The sequence below is a fragment of the Kogia breviceps genome, chromosome 5 (genome assembly GCF_026419965.1).
Source record: "Kogia breviceps isolate mKogBre1 chromosome 5, mKogBre1 haplotype 1, whole genome shotgun sequence".
NCBI lineage: Eukaryota > Metazoa > Chordata > Mammalia > Artiodactyla > Physeteridae > Kogia > Kogia breviceps.
The window spans coordinates 91,264,644-91,284,772 of record NC_081314.1 but is presented as its reverse complement, the minus strand read 5'-3'; the positions used below and the strand labels follow the sequence as shown (position 1 = coordinate 91,284,772).

The 20,129-nt window shown below is 37.1% G+C and overlaps 1 protein-coding gene across 1 annotated transcript in view; it reads right to left on the bottom strand.

Moving 5' to 3' along the window:
* Nucleotides 1–12,455, bottom strand: part of LOC131756854 (cell surface glycoprotein CD200 receptor 1-like) — a 33,580-nt gene extending 21,125 nt beyond the window's left edge. Inside the window, exon 1 of the mRNA XM_059063938.2 lies at nt 12,117–12,455. Coding sequence (XP_058919921.2) covers nt 12,117–12,183 — 67 coding nt within the window. The 5' untranslated portion in view covers nt 12,184–12,455. The remainder of the gene's footprint in view (nt 1–12,116) is intronic.
* Nucleotides 12,456–20,129: the final 7,674 nt, after the last annotated feature.

Below are 20,129 nucleotides of genomic sequence, written 5' to 3'. Positions count from 1 at the left end.
AAAAGTACTCCCACCCCTGTAAGAATAATTGAAAGCATAGCCAATTTTCCCCCCAATTTTATTTTCTAAATAGCAAACAGGAATGGTTGGAATAACAGACTCATGTGATCTTTTTCTCTACTAAAGCTACCTGAAAAGTAATGCACTAATTTTACGAGATGCCCATTTATCATGGAGCTTTCAATCTAATGGGGACAATACACATTAACCAAATAATCAAATAATTATGTGAAATTGCAATAATAATAAAAAATGAAAAGTACATAAAATGTACCTTGAGAAACTTATCCTAGTACTGAGGCATGGTAGGCATCCTCTAAGATGGCTCCTACTGTTCCCCCTTCCTGGTATTCATGTCTTTGTAAAATCCCCTTCTCTTGAGTGTGGGCTGGATTTACTAACTCACTTCTAACAAATAGAATACAGCAGAAGTGATAAAATGTCACTGCCAAGATTAAGTTATAAAAAGACTGTGGCTTCTGTCCTGGTGTTTTCTCTCTCACTCATTCTTGGCTCACTGTGAGAATATAAATATTTGTTAGGGGGCAATTTATTATTCAGTGATAGGTGATTAATACATGGCCCAATGGACAAGAAGCTGATAATAAGAAAGAGAATGAGAGGAGTACATTCCAAATAAAAGTAATTTTATGTGCAGAGAACATGTATCTGGAGGGAATATACTAGGATGTGAAGAAAGACCAGGGCTAAAAAAAAAGATAGTTTCAGCTTTTGCTATACATCTAGTCTCCCATAATGATTTCAGGATTTTTTTCCCTGAGACAAATGTATTTTCCTACAGAAAGAGAAGAGAAAAAAAATAATAAATGTTTGCCATTTTGGCAATATAAAATGAAACATGCCTTTTTAAAATTAAAACTATCTCTTTCATCTGACTCATAGCTTAATATTTCAATTAACATGATCCTTGCCTCCAAAAAGGAAAGAAACTGAAATGCAAAATAAGAAATTTTTTATTTTAAATCATATTTGTTATTTCTGCACCAGAATTTTTCCAGGGGAAAAAAACTATTTTGCAAACATCTGAAATTTTATGATAAAAATTATTTATATTAATGAACAGCAGCTACAAACTTAAATATAGTTAAATCTCAAACATAATATTGAGTAAATAAATATAGTTATAAAGTAATATACATAGTATGATTCCATTTATGCACAATACAAAAAAAAAAGGCAAAATAAATTTTATTGTTAGGGACTACATATGTACATGGTAAAATGTAAAAAAAAACAGGGAATGATTATACACCAAAGAGAATGATTATCCCAAAAGATAATGGCTACCTTTAGAGCAAAGTTTGGGAGCTATAATTGAGGAAGAATTGGCAACAGTCTATGTCTTAATTTACATAGATATTCACTGTATAACTGTTCTTAAAAATGCACATATATCATACTCTGCAATATATATTATATATGTCACTATACAAGAAAATTAAAATAAGTTCAAAGAAACACAAGAATACTTACTTTTTTTAACATAATAATGTCAACAATTGATCCTGGTATCACAACATATATTTCATGTTCTTACACTTTATGAAAGTGATTTATGTTTTAAAATACATTAATTTAGTAGCAGACAACACCTAATTAGGTGTTCGGTAAACAAAATATTGGGTAAAAACCCAAAGTTTTAGCAGAGACAAAAATAGAAAAAAAGCACCAAAATTAGAGTAAGAAAATCAACTAACATTTTGGCTCTTCCATTTATTACCTCTGTAATCTTGCACAGATTACTCTCTGAACCTCAGCTGCTTTATCTACACATATGGGAATTTAGTATCTGATAACAGTGGTCATTTAAATTCATAAGGGGAAGGATGATTATTTATATCACTGATAAATGATACTAGGAGAACTAATTAGCCATTTGGAAAAGAAATATGGATAGGACACAATGCTAATAAAAACCATATTTCTGGGAATAACTTTTTGTGTGTGACGATAGTCACAAAGTTTGCATCATTTTATTATGACACAGTATTAATGAAAGCCATATTGTTGGGCTAATTTTTTTGAGGCAGTTACCATCACATAGTCCAAAACTAGTTAATGAAGACAGATTTGTTCCCTAGCTCATGGAAGATGTTGTACAAATGTGTATCAGTGATCACAAGGGTCAGTGTGTTCAGTGGACAGATCATGAATATATATGCATATCAAATATACAAAGATACAGACATACCTCCTTTTACTGTGCTTCACTTTACTAAGTTTTTTACAAATTGAAGTTTTGTGGCAACCCTGTGTTGTCAGATGATGGTTGACATTTTTTAGTAATAACGTTTTTAAATTAAGGTATGTACATTGTGTTGTGTTTTGTTTTGTTTTGTTTTGTTTTCTCGGTACGCAGGCCTGTCACTGTTGTGGCCTCTCCCGTTGCGGAGCACAGGCTCTGGACGCACAGGCTCAGTGGCCATGGCCCATGGGCCCAGCCGCTCTGCGGCATGTGGGATCTTCCCAGACCAGGGCACGAACCCGTGTCGCCTGCATTGGCAGGCAGACTCTCAACCACTGCGCCACCAGGGAAACCCTGTACATTGTTTTTTAGACATAATGCTATTGCACACTTAATAGACTACAGTATAGTGTAGACATAACTTTTATATGCACTGGGAAAAAAAAGTTTGTATGACTCACTTTATTGCAATATTCATTTTATTGTGGTGGTCTGGAACTGAACCCACAATATCTCCAAGGTATGCCTTATGTTCTAGGATATTAATTCCAGCATAGTTTTTAATTCCAAGAGAAAAATAACTAGAAACATCCAAAAAGTCGATCTGTAGGGGCCAATTAAATGTTATAAAATAATATCTATGAAAGAGCTTTGGAAACTGCAAAATAATTATTGATACAATTTTTTTTAATGTTTGTAAAATTCAGACACTGTATTAAGTGTTTTATATACATCATTTAGCTTAATCCTCACAGCAACCCCAGACACTATCTCAGGGTTTTTGGGCAAAATCTCCCAATTTAAAAATATTGGCAACAAATTCAAATTTTTAAAAATATTACATGAACCAGTCAAAAGTCTCTTCAAGCCAGATCCAGCCCATGGGCTGCCAAATTGCTGTCTCTGTTGTGGAAATTAGAACAGAGGCCACAACCAGAGTCTTGAAAACATTTAAAGTTAGGGATCTGTTGGAGGAAATGAAGTTAGCAGAAATGATGAGGAAAAGTAGAAAGTAAATGCAGTGTCTTGAAGCCAGAGAAAGAGATTTCAAGACAGAAATAATCAAGGTCAAATCATGTATGATAAGTCTTAAAGTAAGGACTAAAAGGCTTTATGGTTTGCTAACAGGTCATCAGAGACATTTAGGAGCTGTAAGAAAGTAGTGTTATAGTACAGAGGGAGGGGCAGAACAGACTGCAAGGGGCCAAGCAGAAGCAATTGTCAACAAATGTAGACTTGCTCTTTCAAGAAGTTTGACCTTGAAGGTATGGGAGAATGGGACAGTGGCTTTATCCTTTCATGTCAAACCTGAAAGAGAGATATGGGGCAATCTCTGGAACTATGAGGACTGAGAGGGTATTTAAGAAGAGAAGAGGGGCTTCCCTGGTGGCTCAGTGGTTGAGAGTCTGCCTGCCGATGCAGGCGACACGGGTTTGTGCCCTGGTCTGGGAAGATCCCATGTGCTGCAGAGCAGCTGGGCCCGTGAGCCATGGCCACTGGGCCTGCATGTCCGGAGCCTGTGCTCCGCAACGGGAGAGGCCACAACAGTGAGAGGCCCGTGTACCGCCAAAAAAAAAAAAAAAAGAAGAGAGGAGAACATAGCATATTCGTATACAGAAAAAGGGAGCACTAGAAGTTACAAGAATGAAGGAGGCTAACTGGTAAAGCAGAATCCTAAAGGTAGTGGGTGGAGATGGGACCTACGCAAAGTGGAGGCTTGCTTTTGAAGACTGACACTTGGTTTCTGAGAGAGAAGCATAAAGGGCAAGAGTGGTTACAGATACAAGAGACATTTTGAGGAAGTTTAGGTTGACAAACGTTTTCTGAGTATACGTACTCAGCTTCAGGTAGCTGTGCAGAGCTTTGGGGATGGTAGAATGAATAAGGCAAGGCGTTGGCCCTCAGAAACCTTATCATTTGGGGAAGTTCAAGTCCACATTGGATGATGGGTAAATCTGAAGGTGAGCAGAATCTGATCTATAGCAGCCTGTAGATCTGGGACAACAGGGATAGTTTGGGTAATGAAGAAAGACCTAAAACAGTGTTCTTAATCCTAGCTCCAATCAGAATAACCTGCAAAGATTTGTGAAAGTCCAGATGCCCTGAAAGGTCTGATTAAGTAGGCTTAAGATACCACCATTGTATCTTTAATATTTTAGGTCCTGCGGGTGACTCTGTCTGGCAACTAGCTTAAAATTACTGGCTTAGAACAACCTCTGGGTAACATGTAGGAGAGAGCCAATAAAATGCACATAGAATGATATTTTGGAGAATAAAAACAACTAGATTTAATAATTTTGAATCTACCACTATTTACTACTTGAACATTTATTCAAAAATTGTCAATACCACAAAAATAAATCCTATAACCAGATACTCCCATATTACGTAATAGATAAATTGTAGGGAAAGATGGCATAGTGTTTCATGGTAAAGTGACAAAATGGCAAGGACAAAGAAAAGAAATCACTAAACAATTTAAAACTGCACATGCGAACACCCTGTTTGGGAAAATATCTTTACCGAATCACTGACTGTTCTCAAATGACACAGTTTGAACACACTCAGGCTCCCCCTATGTTGATAGAAAATTAACATAGAATTAGCGGTCTAAACCCACAGTCTCAATTTCCCCCCCACCCACTCCATCCTCTGTGTCAGCAATTTGTGGCTCTTATACCCTTCCATTCAAACCACAATTTTGAAGGTTACCAGGCCCTTTACAGTCAAACTTTAGACCTTTCTTCAGTGCTTATGTTCCTGAGTTGCTTAGCGTACTTTGATGCTATTATTTTCCCCTCCCTCTAAACCCCTTCCTTCACCTCTACCACTACCCTGTGCTTCTCTCTATCTGTCTCCTCATTTGCAAGGCTGCCTGTCTCCTCAGGCACCTTAATAAAGGTATTGCCCCAAGTCTCGCCTGCTCCTCTTTCCCTTTACACCTTCTCTCACCATCCTTTCCCACCTCCAGAATTTGAATTCGGCCTCGACACAGTTGCTTTCTCCTTGTTTTCCCACTTTAGTCACAGTTTAGCTCCCTCTGTCCTCATACAGGCTGTTTGACTCTCTGGAATGTTCATCCCCTCAACCCTCCTTGCCTAGCTATTTTCTGCTCATCTTCATCTTAAACCTAACTTCCACAGGGCAGTCTTCCCTGACCCTCAGACCAGATCAGACTTACCAATTACACATTTCCATGCCACCCTATACTTCTCTTTACACATTTCATATTGTTTAATTATTTGCGATGATTTAGTTAATATCTACTTTTCTTACCAGATTCTAAGGTCCATGAGAGCAGGATCAATGTCTGTCTTATTCAAGTATCTGCAGCATGAAGCATAGTGTCTGACACATGGCAGACACCCACTTACTTATTGACTGACAGAAAAACTAGCCCACATGCTAGCCTTGACTTATTTTTCCTAAACAAAAATCTCAACCCTTAAGATGCTATTTCTCTTCACTTGAATGCTTGCTGTTACTTCAAGTACATCACATCTAAAAAACCATAGATTCTCCCACATATACTTGCCACATCCATTTTCCCCTCTATTTTTGGTGCTATGGAGGATTTCCAAGCTCAGCTCATCCACTAAAAAGTTGGGTAATGTCTTTAGTAATGTCTTTAGTAATTCCTTAAACATTCTATTTGTCCATGTATAAAATGAAAGAATTTAATTTGAAGGTTTCTAAAATCCTTCCTGTCTGAAAACTCAATACTTCTCAATAGTGTCATGCATCTCCTTTATTTCACAAATGAGGAAATTACTGTTTAAAGGAGGGGCAAGTAATTTCTTAAAGATGACATAGCTAGCAGTTAGAATTACATCTCATGACGGATCTTTAAGTCCAATACAGAGATATATAAGAATCTAGAAAACGAGGGAAAGGGGAGTAAGATTTTCTTGAGAATAATGAAAAGCACCAAAATAGTCAAGGCATGGATGAAATTTAGAAAACAAAGACGCATTTAATAATATAATACATTCGATCTAAATGTCCAAGATAATACAACCAACCAAGTCAATATCACTTGGTAAAAACACAATGATATTAAAAAGACATAGATTTGAAGAAAGTTCTACTTTGTTTATGGACAAGTAAGCTTTCACACGTAACAACCACAAATTCTGGACAAAATAGAAAAACAACTATTTGAAGCCACTGGCAAGTAGAAAAAGCAAGATTCTTGAGAGGTATCAATCCTTGAAAGAAAGAAAGTTTCCCATATTTACCACTTCTAGTCCTAGGAAAGGCTGCAGTTGGCATGACACCGGACAGCTAAAACTCTAATTGAAAACCCACAGTTCTCTGAAGAACAAGAAGATAAATTTTGGGGCAACCTTGGTCTCTTGAAATTGAGAGAGGCAGAGAGCTAGATTCTAAATTCTGTGTATAAACTGTACCCACCTCTCTGGCTGACCACAAGCCCCACATGGCAGGGCACACTTGAAGCCAACTAGCTAAAGGTAAAAGCACTGAGATTTAAAATACTGTCCAAGAGATGGGACTTCCCTGGTGGCCCAGTGGGTAGGGTTCTATGCTCCAATGCAGGGGGCTCAGGTTCAATCCCTGGTCGGGGAACTAGATCCTGCATGCATGCTGCAAGTAAGATTTTGCGTGCCACAGCTAAAAGTTCGCGTGCCACAACTAAGAAGTCCACGTGCCACAACAAAGATTCTGCGTGCCACAACTAAGACCTGGTGCAGCCTAAATAAATAAATATTTTTTTAAAAAATAATGACATAAAATACTGTCTGAGAGAGTTTTTAGTTTGAGTTCCACCAAGGTAAATGTTTTCTGGGGAAAAAAAAATCAACAAAGTAATATAACAGAATATAGCCTCTAAGATGTAATATTCACAATCTAAACAAAATTACTCACCCTACAGAGAACAAGAGAAATGTGGCCCATTCTTAGAAGAACAAAAAAATTAAAGGGAAATCAACCTCAAATTGACACAGATACTGCAATTATCAGAAAAGGACCATAAAGTAAATATTAAACTATGCTCAGTGATATAAAAGAAAATAGACTCACAATGAATGAAAAAACAAAAAAATCTCAACAGAATGAAAAGAGACAAGTTACAAAATAAATGGAAACTCTAAAATTGAAAAATACAATATCTGAAATAAAATACTCAGTGGATGGCCTTAAGATAAGTGAGAGAGGAGATATTTAGCAAACTTAAAAATATATCAATAGAAGTTATCCAATCTGAAGAGCAGAGAGAAAAAAAAACTGAAAAAAAACAACCTATAATAGCTATAGGGACCTGCAATGAAGTATCATAGAGAGTCGATAGATAAAATATCTGAAGAAAATAGTGATTTAAAATTTCCCTAATGCTCTGCAATGGGAGAGGCCACAACAGTGAGAGGCCCGCGTACCACAAAAAAAAAAAAAAAAAAAATTTCCCTAAATTTGCTGAAAAGCATAAATTTACAGATTCAAGAATCTCAGTAATTCTCAAGCAGGATAAATATGAAAATAACTATACATAGACACATTATATGTGGTGAAACTAACAATAAGGAGAAAATCTTTAAAGCGGCCAGAAAAAAAATGACTCATTATAGTCAGAGGAACAATGTTTTGAGTCTGCCAACTTCTCATCAGAAATGGTGAAACAACATTTTTAAAGTGCTGAAAGAGAAAAAAGTCAACCAGAATTCAACATCCAGCAAAAATATGCAAGAATAAATATGCAAGAATGAAGCATATCCAGATAAAAGGAAACTAAGAGAACTCCTCACCAGCAGAACTACACTACTAGTGATGATAATAGAAATTATTTAGGTTGAAGGGAAATAACACCAGACGGAAACTCAGAAATTCAGGAAGGAATGAAGAGCCCTGGAAATGGCAGCTATGACGGAGATAGTATGTGTACCTGGAATCCTATTCGAGGAATGAGTTTCTGCTCCTGCTGCTAGGAGCACTGTCAGCAGACAGCCTTCAGTTCTCAGCATCTTTAGAGATCACCTCAGTTATCTCAAGCACAGTCAGACTTTTCCCAGGGCAGCGCACATCTGTTGACTAATTTGGAGGTATAAAGCCCCAGCCATTCTGATTCAATGCAGAGTCTCTCTGGAGCCACTCTAACTCTAGAGACCCCCATGAGGGGTCAGATGAGGGTCATGGTTAAGATTGCTGGTGGACATCTCCCTCTGTTCCCTTGTCCTACTTCCCAGCTGTTTCTTCCAAGGATCCTCGCTAATAAACATTCTCTGCTCAAAACTCAACTTTTAAAGTTTATAAGTATAAAAAAAAGTGATGGTTTGATTCTTAGGAGCAATTAGCATCACACAGTCCAAAGTCATTTCATAACCACAGATCTGCTCCCTAATCCCATTTAGGAATTATCAAATGTGTGTTGATGACAACAAGGGGGAAGAGGCAAAAGTATATATTAAAAGTTACTACATTTTAATCACTGTACAGATTGATTTTTCAGATACAACATAAAACCAAATGAAAACTGAATTATCTTATTAACTAGCACCATTAACTGAAATACTCATGATTTTATTGGGAGGGAATTTACCTACTGTGGAACTCTCATTTGTTCCCATTTCCTTATTTCTATCCTCAACCTATTAGCGTCCTTACATCCAACTTCTCATCTTACTCTGCAATTTCAGAAGAGCTTCTGTCCTCTTATTTAAAGTGAAGTATTCCATTTATATGACAGATTGTCTCCCTTCCCATCTCCTCTCAGATCTTACTCTCTGTTATAGAGAGGAAGAAATAATTATCACTCCTAGGACCCAAATCCATAAATCTCTAGAGTTTATTCTATTATTTTTATCTCTTCATGTGTACTCTCCTTGTGGGATCCTCCATTCACAAATTCTGGATGTGCTATGCTTCCAAGTACTCATAGGGATTTTCATCCTATGTGTTTGCCCTCTCTATACTGAATTTAACATCTTCCTCTGCAAAGAAACTTCCCTTCTCAGCTGCCAATGTCTCTCAGTAATATCATGGGTCTTCCTAAAATGTAAACTCAAGGGAAGGAGCTCTTGCCCCTGCTTCAAAATAAAGCTTTACCAAGTGCCACTCCCACTCAGTGAGATACCGATGCCACATTTTTCTCCAAAATATTGTTTTATTATATTATTTTCCTGACTAGTGTACAGTATCCAAGTTTCTTTGTTTAGAGATCAAGGACCCCTGAAATTCAGCCTTATTTCCCACAATCATATAACAAACAATCTCTGATCCATCAAGCTAAGAGTTCTTTTTCTCCCTGAACAACCTTGCCTTTCCTCATCTATCCAGACCTATCATTCAAGACCCATCTCTTCCATAAAGGCTTCAATAAGTCCAACCCACCATAATTTCTCCTATCTTTGGATTTTTACTAAATTCATACACAATTTCAAGACTGACTGATTGAAAATGTTCTCTGTTTGTTTCATCTTAGCTTGATCTCTCTAATTTAGATTGCTAACAATTTTTAGGCCCTATTCCCCCCCCCACACACACACATACACACACATTCTATATACAAGACTCTATAAAGACTTTTGGTTCATTTATTAATTGTTTAAGCATGGATGTTTAGAGGAAACCACACCTAAAAATTACTATAATGTGTAAATTCACAGCTATCACAAATTAGAAAAGGAAGAGAAGACTGAAATTAATGAGGACAAACACCTTCTTTTTCTCAATTGCTTTTAATCTCTTTTCTGGGTTTTTGCAAACCTGCTGAAGCTACCAAACAGCCCTGCCTTGGTTTTTATCTCCTCTTCTTGTTACTGCCTGCCCCCTACTGGGAGATAATAACAAATGGTCAAAATTAGCCCAAAGAAGAAAAAAGGTGGAGGATTCCTTTTCAGTAACTCATAATCTCAATATCTGTGAGATTATATATCTTTATAAAAGATAGAATCTTTTATAAAAGATTTTGATGGGGACATCAAAATATAATTTGAACACAAGAAAAAAAAATCTAGAAGACAATAGAATAAAATAAAAAAGAAGAAGTGGTGTGGGGTAAAGGGAGTTTGAGGGAAGGGGACCAGACACAGGGTTGGAGAGCTTTACTCTGCAGTGGATGATTAGCATTGTTTTTATTTTTCCCTCTCAGGTATTTTCTTAATAAATCTTGTCTATCAACTACCACACTGCTTGAATTTATAAGCAAATAAGTTAAAAAAAAAGTGGATTTTTTTAAATAGTATGTTGTTTACAGTGAAGTCATTAGCTCTCTTTCTCCTTTGTGAGTTTGTCTTGTATAATAAAGTGAGTTATTTCTGTTTGGCAGCATTAATAACAAAGAAGTATTAGTGATAAAGATATAAACTCATGCCCCAAGTGCTTTGCATATCATTATTCTGAATTATTTCATGGTGAATTTATCATGCCAAATCACTGCACATAAAGTAATTTGCTTTTCCATATCTTTATCCTAAACATTCTGATAACATTATAATTATAGAAGTACAGACTTCAGAGATTTGTTATTTGTAGTATCGCCTAGTTGTGGTTAGAAATAGTTTTCAAATCCAAACCTTTAAAGCATTAAATTCAAAATTATTGATTATGTTTTAATCTCGACCTTTTTTCTTTTACCCAAGAGTCATAGTGAAACTTGACATAAATAGCTCATTGCCTAGCTGACATTCCCCGCCAAGTTGGGTCCTGCACAAGTTTCTTTAAAAACTTTCTACAAGACCTCAACTATTGAAAGATTCAGTTCAATTGTTTTTTTTTTAAGTGAGTAAGTACTCCATTCAGTTTATAACTAAGTATTGGCTTAGTGGCATTTGTTAGTGAAAAGCATAATGACTAAGTATTGAGGAAAATTGCCTATTCAAATGTTTAGTGATGCTTACAGATGTATATTATTACTGGGTATGACTGTCATATGCTAGTAGTGTAACCTTGGACAAATCATTTCACCTCTGTATGCCTCAGTTTCTACCTTTGTAAGATGGAGAAATGTCTTCTATGCCTGCTTCACTGGGTTGCTATGCAGATCAAAGGAGAAAAAGTACGTGAAAATGCTCCATAGAAAAGTACAGTTAATACAGTATAGTTACTGTCCCTGTGCTCACCAGTAAGATTAACATGCAGAAAAACAGATGTTTTGCTGGAAGATAGACAGTATTTTAAAGTCATTTATATGAGAAAAAATACTTTTCTTCCTTCAATTACCAAACTATAAAATTTAAAACCAAATGTTTCCTTGCAGCTGCTTCCATCTGCTACAAGTGAAACCTGAAAACTCCCTCCCACTCCTACCAACCCTCTATTGTGAAACCCGGACAGCCCCGCAATAGCCCCAAGTTCTCCACAACTCCTGCAGGAACCTAGATGTTGAAGAACGTGTCTTCTAACCCAGAAAGTGTCTCTGACAGCCCACACATGTTAAAGATAAATACAGACCTACATCACAGATGCACCACCAAACTTCGGAATGTATTATATTTTTAAAAGCGCCTGGTCATCGAAAGTGACAAGAAAGCAATAAACTTTCCTAATTTATACTGTTAACAATGTGGACATAAATAGGTTGGCATTATTATTTAAGTTTTTTAAGCGGGGGAGACAAAAAGAGCGCCACTTTTTTCAGGTGACTTGAATTGCTACTAGAAATTAATTTATTCTGTCTCGCTCAAAAAGGGGGGAGGGGGAATAAGGAAATGGGCAGTGGGGCAAATTATAGAGATATGTAGAGTGTAGTAGGACACAAAATAAAATAAGTACGACAAAGAGGAAAATAAGGTAATAAAGTGAAGTAAATTTAGAAGGAAACCCCGTCCCCCGTATCTCAGATTGCATTTATCATGCTCTGCTCCATAAGAGAGACAAAGAAAGCTCAGGAAAAGCTTAGACCAGGCTTCTCACCAGTCATTCTCCTGTCACCCTCCCAAAGAGAATTCAAACCCACCTGCAACTAAGAAGAGAGTCGAAATCAGTAGTAGCTGAAGATCAGAAGTTATCCAAGTGCAGGGCATTTCTGTTTTCTTATTTTCTGCCCTTCACTCAGCACTGTTCCTCCACACAGGTGTAAAAGGAGCTATGGACATGGTGAGGCTCTCTCTGGTCCACTTCTCCGTGCTGGATCCTCTTAGCCCATTAGCAGCACGACACTTCTTTCCTCCTAGCCCCTTCCTTCAACTCTATGTGTTTCAGCCTGATTAGTAACTTGGAACAGAAGAAACTTCTCTGGAACTTGACACAGCAATAGATTTCCTGTATGAAGCACTGAAGCAAAGACGGAGGAAGTGGATTGATTGAGTTATCTTTCAGCTCATTGGTCCTCTTCTCACTTCTGCTGTACACGGATAAACTTTACAGTAAGGCATTGAACCTGCCCAAGATAAACTGATTTGTCTAAATTTGGTTTAAAAAGCAAAACAGGATATTTCTCTATATTTGACCCATCCTGTAAATTTCCCAGTCATCATAACTTTTAGCAGTTATCTCCAGTTTGAAGAGGTGTACAGCCTCAGTAATCAAGTTTAGAATAAAAGATTTTCCCTTGAAAATTCTTATGTGATTACTGTCTATAATGGGAGTCACATACAACTCTAGAAGCATCATAAGTGTATACTTTCCTATTACTACTGTAATAAATTACCACAAACTGAGTGGCTTAAAACAACACAAATTAATTATCTTACAATTCTAGAGGTCTGAAGTCCAAAATAGATCTTATAGAGCTAATATCAAGGTGTTGGCAGGGCTGTGTTCTTTCTGGACACATGGAAAGAATCTGGTTTTTGCCTTTTCCAGCTTCTAGGGGTCACTTGAATTCTGTGTCTCATGGCTGCATCATTCCCACCCCTGTTACTTTGTTATATCTTCTCTGGTGGTACTCTCCTGCCTCCCTCTTATAGAGACCTTTGTGATTATATTGGACCACCCAGGTAATCCAGGATCATATCCCCATTTCAAAATCCTTAACTTAATCACATCTGCAAAGTCTCTTTTCCTGTGTAAGGCTACACATTTACAAGGGGTTAGGACACGGACATCTTTGGGGGAGCATAATACTGTCTATCACAATTCAGTACTTATTCCCATTCACTTTCATGTTTGAAGAGCTAGAATGATCATTTGAACCAAATTACAAATAAATACTCATCTTTAGTTGCCACACGTCTGGAATTTAGAGTTACCAAAAACAAAAACAAAAAACATCTGCCTTAATGTGACTATTCATAGGTATTTAGATTATGTTTGGGAGGAAAAAACTCCTCTATGTGCTAAGAGTTTCCTACCCCAAGGCAAAACTCCCCAGGAAGGGGAAGAAAACATTGCAAACAGGAAAAAAATTAAATAACATGCATTTTTTTTCTTTAAGTTAGCAGTTCCATCTTGCCTCTTGCCAAAGAGTAAACTATATATATTTCCCCTCTTCCCCTTCTCAAGCTTTCCTTCCAGTGAGTCAATTTAAGACAGTGAAATCAGGTGCTTGAGGGCATGGAATACTTAAAAAGACCATGGGTTGAGTCTCTGCTGGACAATTACTAATCTGATGATACTAGGCAAGTTTCTCAATTGAGTCTATGACCTATTTTTTCCACTTAATATTATATTGATATGAGCATTTTCTCCTGTCATTAAAAATTCTTGATGATCATTTATGTTAATGCCTGTTCAATGACACAGCCAAAACTAAAGCACAGAAGGGTTACATGATCTGCCTGAGGTCCCAAAGTGACTTGGTGACAAAGCTGGGAGTAAAACTCACATTTCAAGTTCACTAGCCCTCTGTTCTTTCCAGTTAACTCCTCTGGTTTGAAATTTCAGGCAACAACTTTAAACAGACACACTCCTATGCCCTCATCTCAGGTCCAACCACAATGTACAATCAGCATTTTAAGAGTCAAGTGCGTGGTATGAAAAACCATAGAATTCTCAAAGTAGCTTTGGTGGGATGAGACCTTCTCTTCACACTCTTACATCCCCTCCATCCCAAAACCCCATCCCCCCAACCTCCCAACTCCCACCTTGACCTCTTATGCAGAGCAAGTATTTGGAAGAACAATAAAGAGACCAAGAGTTTGTTCGCATAACCATCCACCAAACATAAGCTGTGAAAGTCAACAGAATGAGAGAAAAATGTGCTTGTCTTGTATATGCAGTTCTCTGAAAAATCTCAAAGATTCTCCTTAGATGAGCCCCCTGGGTCCCAAAAAGCAGAGCAAAAGATGGAAACAAGACCAAGAGAAAGGAACCCTTCAAACCAGAAACTCAAACCTTTTACTCCACCAGTCTTCCAACTCCTCTTCAGTACTGCCAATTACGAATCAGTGCCCACAGAGACAAACAGAACAATGTTATGCAGGTTAATGTAGTAGCCAAGACAAAAAGGCCTAGTAAGCTTTAGTAAGTTAGAGCTGCTTTAAGACATAATGTCCCCAAATTTGCACTGTTGATTTACTAAAAAAAAAAAAAAAAAAAATTCATCTGCCTATAAATGTTTTTGAAGTAAACTTCTTCCAGTTAGGTGTATCTCTTTGTCTCGTGTCATAGTCATGCTTAGCCACAATTGAAACCAGTCAAGAAGATGTTGTCATCTTGCCCTTGGGACCCCTCCAAATTATATAAAGGCTTTGCATGGACCTTGAATATTTACTGCACAGACTCTAATGGCCTTTTATTTCTGACCCCTTGTTCTCCATTGCCTGCTCTTTCGCCTCTTGGATTTGAGTCTTGCCTGCCTGTAACTGAAGTACCTGCCTGCTCCTCCTTCCTTAGCTGAATTTTCTGGATGTGTATCCTTGCGGTAATGGGCCAATGCCTACTTGCCTTGTCATTTGGCTTAGACAAGGCACTGTGAACATTCTGGCTTAGATATGTGGCCTGACTTACCCTTCCATTTGCATGTGCATACACACGCGCACACACAAACTCACATGCACATTACTAAACACTTAATCCCAAGTCCCTCAGTTTACCCTGTCCTACTGCCACCCAGTTGCTAATGTAACTATTTCATGGAGGTGAAAGAACAATGCCCAACAATGTGAAGAATTTCAAAGAATTCAAACTCTACAATGCTCCACTCTTTATTTTATTTCTTCCCTGCCCTGATGGTACGATGGTTAGAGATCTAAGGCTACTGAATTACCACAGAGCCACTATAATTCAATCTATGATTGCATAAAATGGCTGGTCTCCTAGCCATTTCCTATTTCCCTATTCTCTAATTCGCTTTTCTGCAATCTTCCCTGACCCAAGCTCTGAAGACCCATCTGAAGTCCTGGATCTTCTTCCATGCACAGTCATTAAATGTACTGATGAGTAACTTTAAAAAGCCTCACAAAATATATATTTCTATTTTTTACATTCTACTATGTCATTGATATTTACCTTGAAAATTTTCACTTTCAATATACACTTGATGCTATACCTCCATAATTCTCCTTTAAAAGTTAGACAGGAGATAGATAAGAGCTAATCATTATTTTTCAATATAAGTTCATAAATTGTACAAAAAGAAAATTTAGAAATAAATATTTGAAAATAAAATGTATGCAATATCAAGTAAACAAGTAAAACCAGAACAGAGAAATTAGTAACCACATTTTCTATATTTATATTTTGTTAAAATATCAATTCTAGACCTCACTGGTTGTGTCCATAGTAAATAGTTAAGATCCTGTTCTAAGCATTTTATAAATATGTCCTCATTTAACCCTCTCAACCCTATGAAGTAAAAACATTATTATCCCCATTTTACAGTTTACTAAAGTCAGAGATGTTAAGTAAATTGTCCAGTCACACAGCTAATAAGTGATGGAGATAGGATTCAAGACCAAGAAATCTCACTCCAAATCTGTCTCTTAATTATGTGGCAAATTACTTTACTACCTATTTTTTAACTCTGTCTTGACTCTAATACGTCTCCCACACTTATCACCCTTCCTAAATCTATTCATCTACTCACTCTTTCTTTCTTCCATTTGGGCACTCATACAACTTAATAGTTTGTTTTGAAGAGAGAGAGCGAGCGAGATACATGGACGTATGGATGGAGGGAGAGAGGGAGAGACAGAGATGGAGAGACAGAGACAGAGAGACAGGGAGAAACTGTGTTCTGCCTCTAATCACTATTTGCAGTAAGATCACTCTCTGCTGCCCCCTGGGGATAATTTGGTGAAACCAAAGCTAATGTTTTTACAAATAAATTTATTAGCAAGTTCAGTAACAGCTACACTTTGAGATTTTGATTACAAAGTATGTTAACATTCTAACATGTTACTCTACTTCCTGAAAAGAACTTGGATATGGGGGAGGGGGAGGAGTGCTGACCAGAGAAACATCCCTTTTCTGTGGCATTAGAAAGGGGAGGGACAGCTGGGGACCTCCCCAACCCATTTCCCCCTCATTCCAAACTCCTGACCAGCCCCTCAATCAGTGCTTGAGCCTCCTAATTCCCCTTACACACCCCTTGGTGAATCTTGGTGACAATTTTGGCAACTTCGGGTAAAACTGGCAATTCTCAGAGAAGAAAGAAAAAAAACTTCAGAGGAAGTTATGTTATTTTCATCTATGAGTGACAGCTGAGATGGGGAAGTCCAGAAGAATACAGAAATGAATTGAAAAGAATGAAAAGCCAAGTCATATACCTTGGCTAAAAACCAATATCCAGGCAAAGTATTCTGAAAAGAGACACATATTATCTAATCTCCAAAATGTCTTAATTACTAGAGTCAAGAAGGAACAGGAACTTTTTAAAATAAATTTTCCAGACTGAGCTAAATGGGATCACCTTAAAAGTTTTAGACAGTATTAAATTAATAAATTATTTCTGTGCAACTTTCTGGTAAAAGAATACGAAACATGAAAATTATATCATTCATAGAAGCTGGTATCTCACTACAATTTCATTCAATTTTCAATGGAACTTTTTCAGGGAAATGACAAATGTTCTGTTGACCATGGTTTTAGTATATCAGTGGCTTAAAATTTGTATTCCCAAACTACATATTTGACCATACTACATATTTGTCTATCTTTTATGACATCGTATAATGTTTTCAATGATTAACCAGAATGTAGCTTAAGTTGGTTAAACTCTCATTAAATTTGGAAGTTTAAGAATGTTAACAATTTTTTTCCTAGTTTTCAGAGTAGCTGTTAAGACTATGGTCCCTAAAGTTGAACTTCCTGGGTTCAAACTTCAGTTTTGCTGCTTAGTTTTTGATTACTGCATTTTTTTTTCTGTTCTAGAATGTCTATTTGATTCTTTTTTTCAAATCTGCTGTCATTTTTTAGTTTCTCATTTTCCACCAAAATTTTGAATTTGTCTTTTGTCTCCTTGAACATAAAAAGAATATTTTAAAGTATCTGAGAATTCCAGTGTTAGAGTGGCTGTGAGTAAATCTCTATTATCTATTGTTTCTATTGTTTCTTTCTATGATGTCGTGTTTCCTCATGTGCCAAGCATTGTGTGTTGTTTTCCAAAGTGTAGAAAAAATTTGAGGCCCTGTATGATTTTATCTTTCTCCAGAGAAGATTTTCATTTACTTCTGCCAGGAATCTGAACATTAGCAATCTGGCATCATCTTAATCCAACGTTAAGGACAGATTCTCTAGGCCACCAGGGGCCTGAAAGCTGGGTTGCAGTCTACGTGAGGAATGGTTTTACTTTCTCCTTGCCTCCCCACCTCTCCTGCCCCAAGAAACTGTAAAGCACTACTTAACTTTTCAGCCAGCTCATTTAGATCAACAAATATCCCCAAGGTAAAAGTAGTTACAGGTTCTAGCCTCACCAATCTGTATTTCTTTCTTTTTCTGGATCTTGACCAGGTAATTCTTCATCACCTTGTGAGTTCTCTGACACCTTCCAACAGATTTTTTATTATTATTATTATTATTACTATTTCTAGCTTTGCTACTTGTCTTCAGTGGGAAGGTTGGTCTAAATTTCTATCTGGCATTACCTGATATAGAAGTCCCATCCTTTGATTCTTTACTCTTCCTTATCTCTCACAATCCATCAGCAAGTCTTTTTGTTTCCTCCTTTAAAATATTTCCAAATGGCAAGGGGTGGTGGTGGTGTGATGAATTGGGAGATTGGGATTGACATATATACACTAATATGTATAAAATAGATAACTAATAAGAACCTGCTGTATAAAAAAATTAATTGATCTAATTAAATTAAAAAATATTTCCTAACGGCCATTCTACCAATCTCCACTGTATTGGATCAGAAAAAAGAAAAGAGAGAGACTAAAGTTCTTAATTCAAAAGCACTTTTTAAAAAAGTTTAACTTGTGGGCAGTAGCAAAAAGATAAACAGATACCAGAAGCTGAAGAACCCTTGCATTTGGTAGCTGCTCCATTTTATCACAACTTTCTGCAATCTGCTCTATTAAAATCTTTGTTTATTTTGGTCACTTGTAGACTTGACTATGTTAATGAAACATAAAAGCTCAGATATTCCATACATCAAATTTAAGAATTTTAAAAGTCAGAAGTCCTACATTATTTTTCCTTGAAATCATTTATGCTGTATTAACATCTGTCTAAATTATGTTTCTGTGACTATTTTCCTACTAGTGACATTTCTTTCTTGTATGCTTTAATTCATCTTATTTAATATACTGCCAATAATTTTGGAGTGGTTTAGTATGACTTGAAAGTGTGTCTAGGGGAATTTTCTAATGAATATTTTTATGATCATCTCACATTTGTTGGTGGGGGGGAAGGTTATGAGACTGTTTAGATGTTGAATGCTCTGTATCGAAAAAAGGAAGTAGATAAGATCTGTCTGGTTTAGTGTTTCTATATTTTCCTTAGGTGAACATGATAAAGCAATCATACCTATAAGAAGTGGTGCCCTGGTTCTAACAAATGTGTCCTAAGCCAATTATGACTGAGCTCCTGCTGGAGGTGCACCAACCTTGGGGAGAATGAATCAGAGATGAGCTCCACCACCTGTTGATATATAAACCCTAATTTTTCAAAACGAAAACCCCAGAACCAACGGCAGTGGGAACACAGCAGCCACACTTCCATCTTCCAAAGCAAATCATCACCACAGGATCTATCGTGAGGCACCTCCATCCAGAGGGAGGAAACCCGGACCATTAGAATGTCTTGGGAGATACATTTGGGAGAAGGGATGTGGGCAGTGATGTGAAGGGTATGCTGCTTTTATCTTTGTCCATTGTGCATGTATTAAATAATCTCTCTTCTAAGGGAATGCATTTTATGACTGCTTAAATTTGGTTTGCTGACATGAGAGGATCAAGAAAAAAGAGAAATAAACTATTACTACCGCTAAAAGAGTTAAGCTTTCCTAGGAATATGTCATCAGGTATTTAACTTAAATTTTAACTTGGGCCCATTTGGAAGCAAATAACAACTCCTTGAGCCCTGGGGTATCACTATTATTGAGAATCAGACACAATACACAGATTGGAAATAGTTTTGGAGAAGTGACATGCTGAAAGGAATCTTTTTAAAAATCTTACTTGGGACTTCCCTGGTGGCGCAGTGGTTGACAGTCCGCCTGCCAATGCAGGGGACACGGGTTCGTGTCCCGGTCCGGGAAGATCCCACATGCCGCTGAGCAGCTGGGCCCGTGAGCCATGGCCGCTGAGCCTGCGCGCCCGGAGCCTGCGCGCCCGGAGCCTGTGCTCCGCAATAAGAGAGGCCACAACAGTGAGAGGTCCGCGTACCGGGAAAAAAAAAAAAAAAAAGAAATTTTACTTATAGTCTCTTATTCCACTGTTATTCTTCCTCCAAAAGATTCTCCCTTTATTCAAGTATAAATATTAGGTAACTCAGTTATGCTCTATATACACCAATTTGTATCTCTATCAAATGGGATTAAACACAATGACTTTAAGAGGCCATTTGAAATAATTATCCTACAAGGCAAAGAGATGCATGATATAAAATATACTTTCTATAAAAAGAAACAAAAAATGGAGAG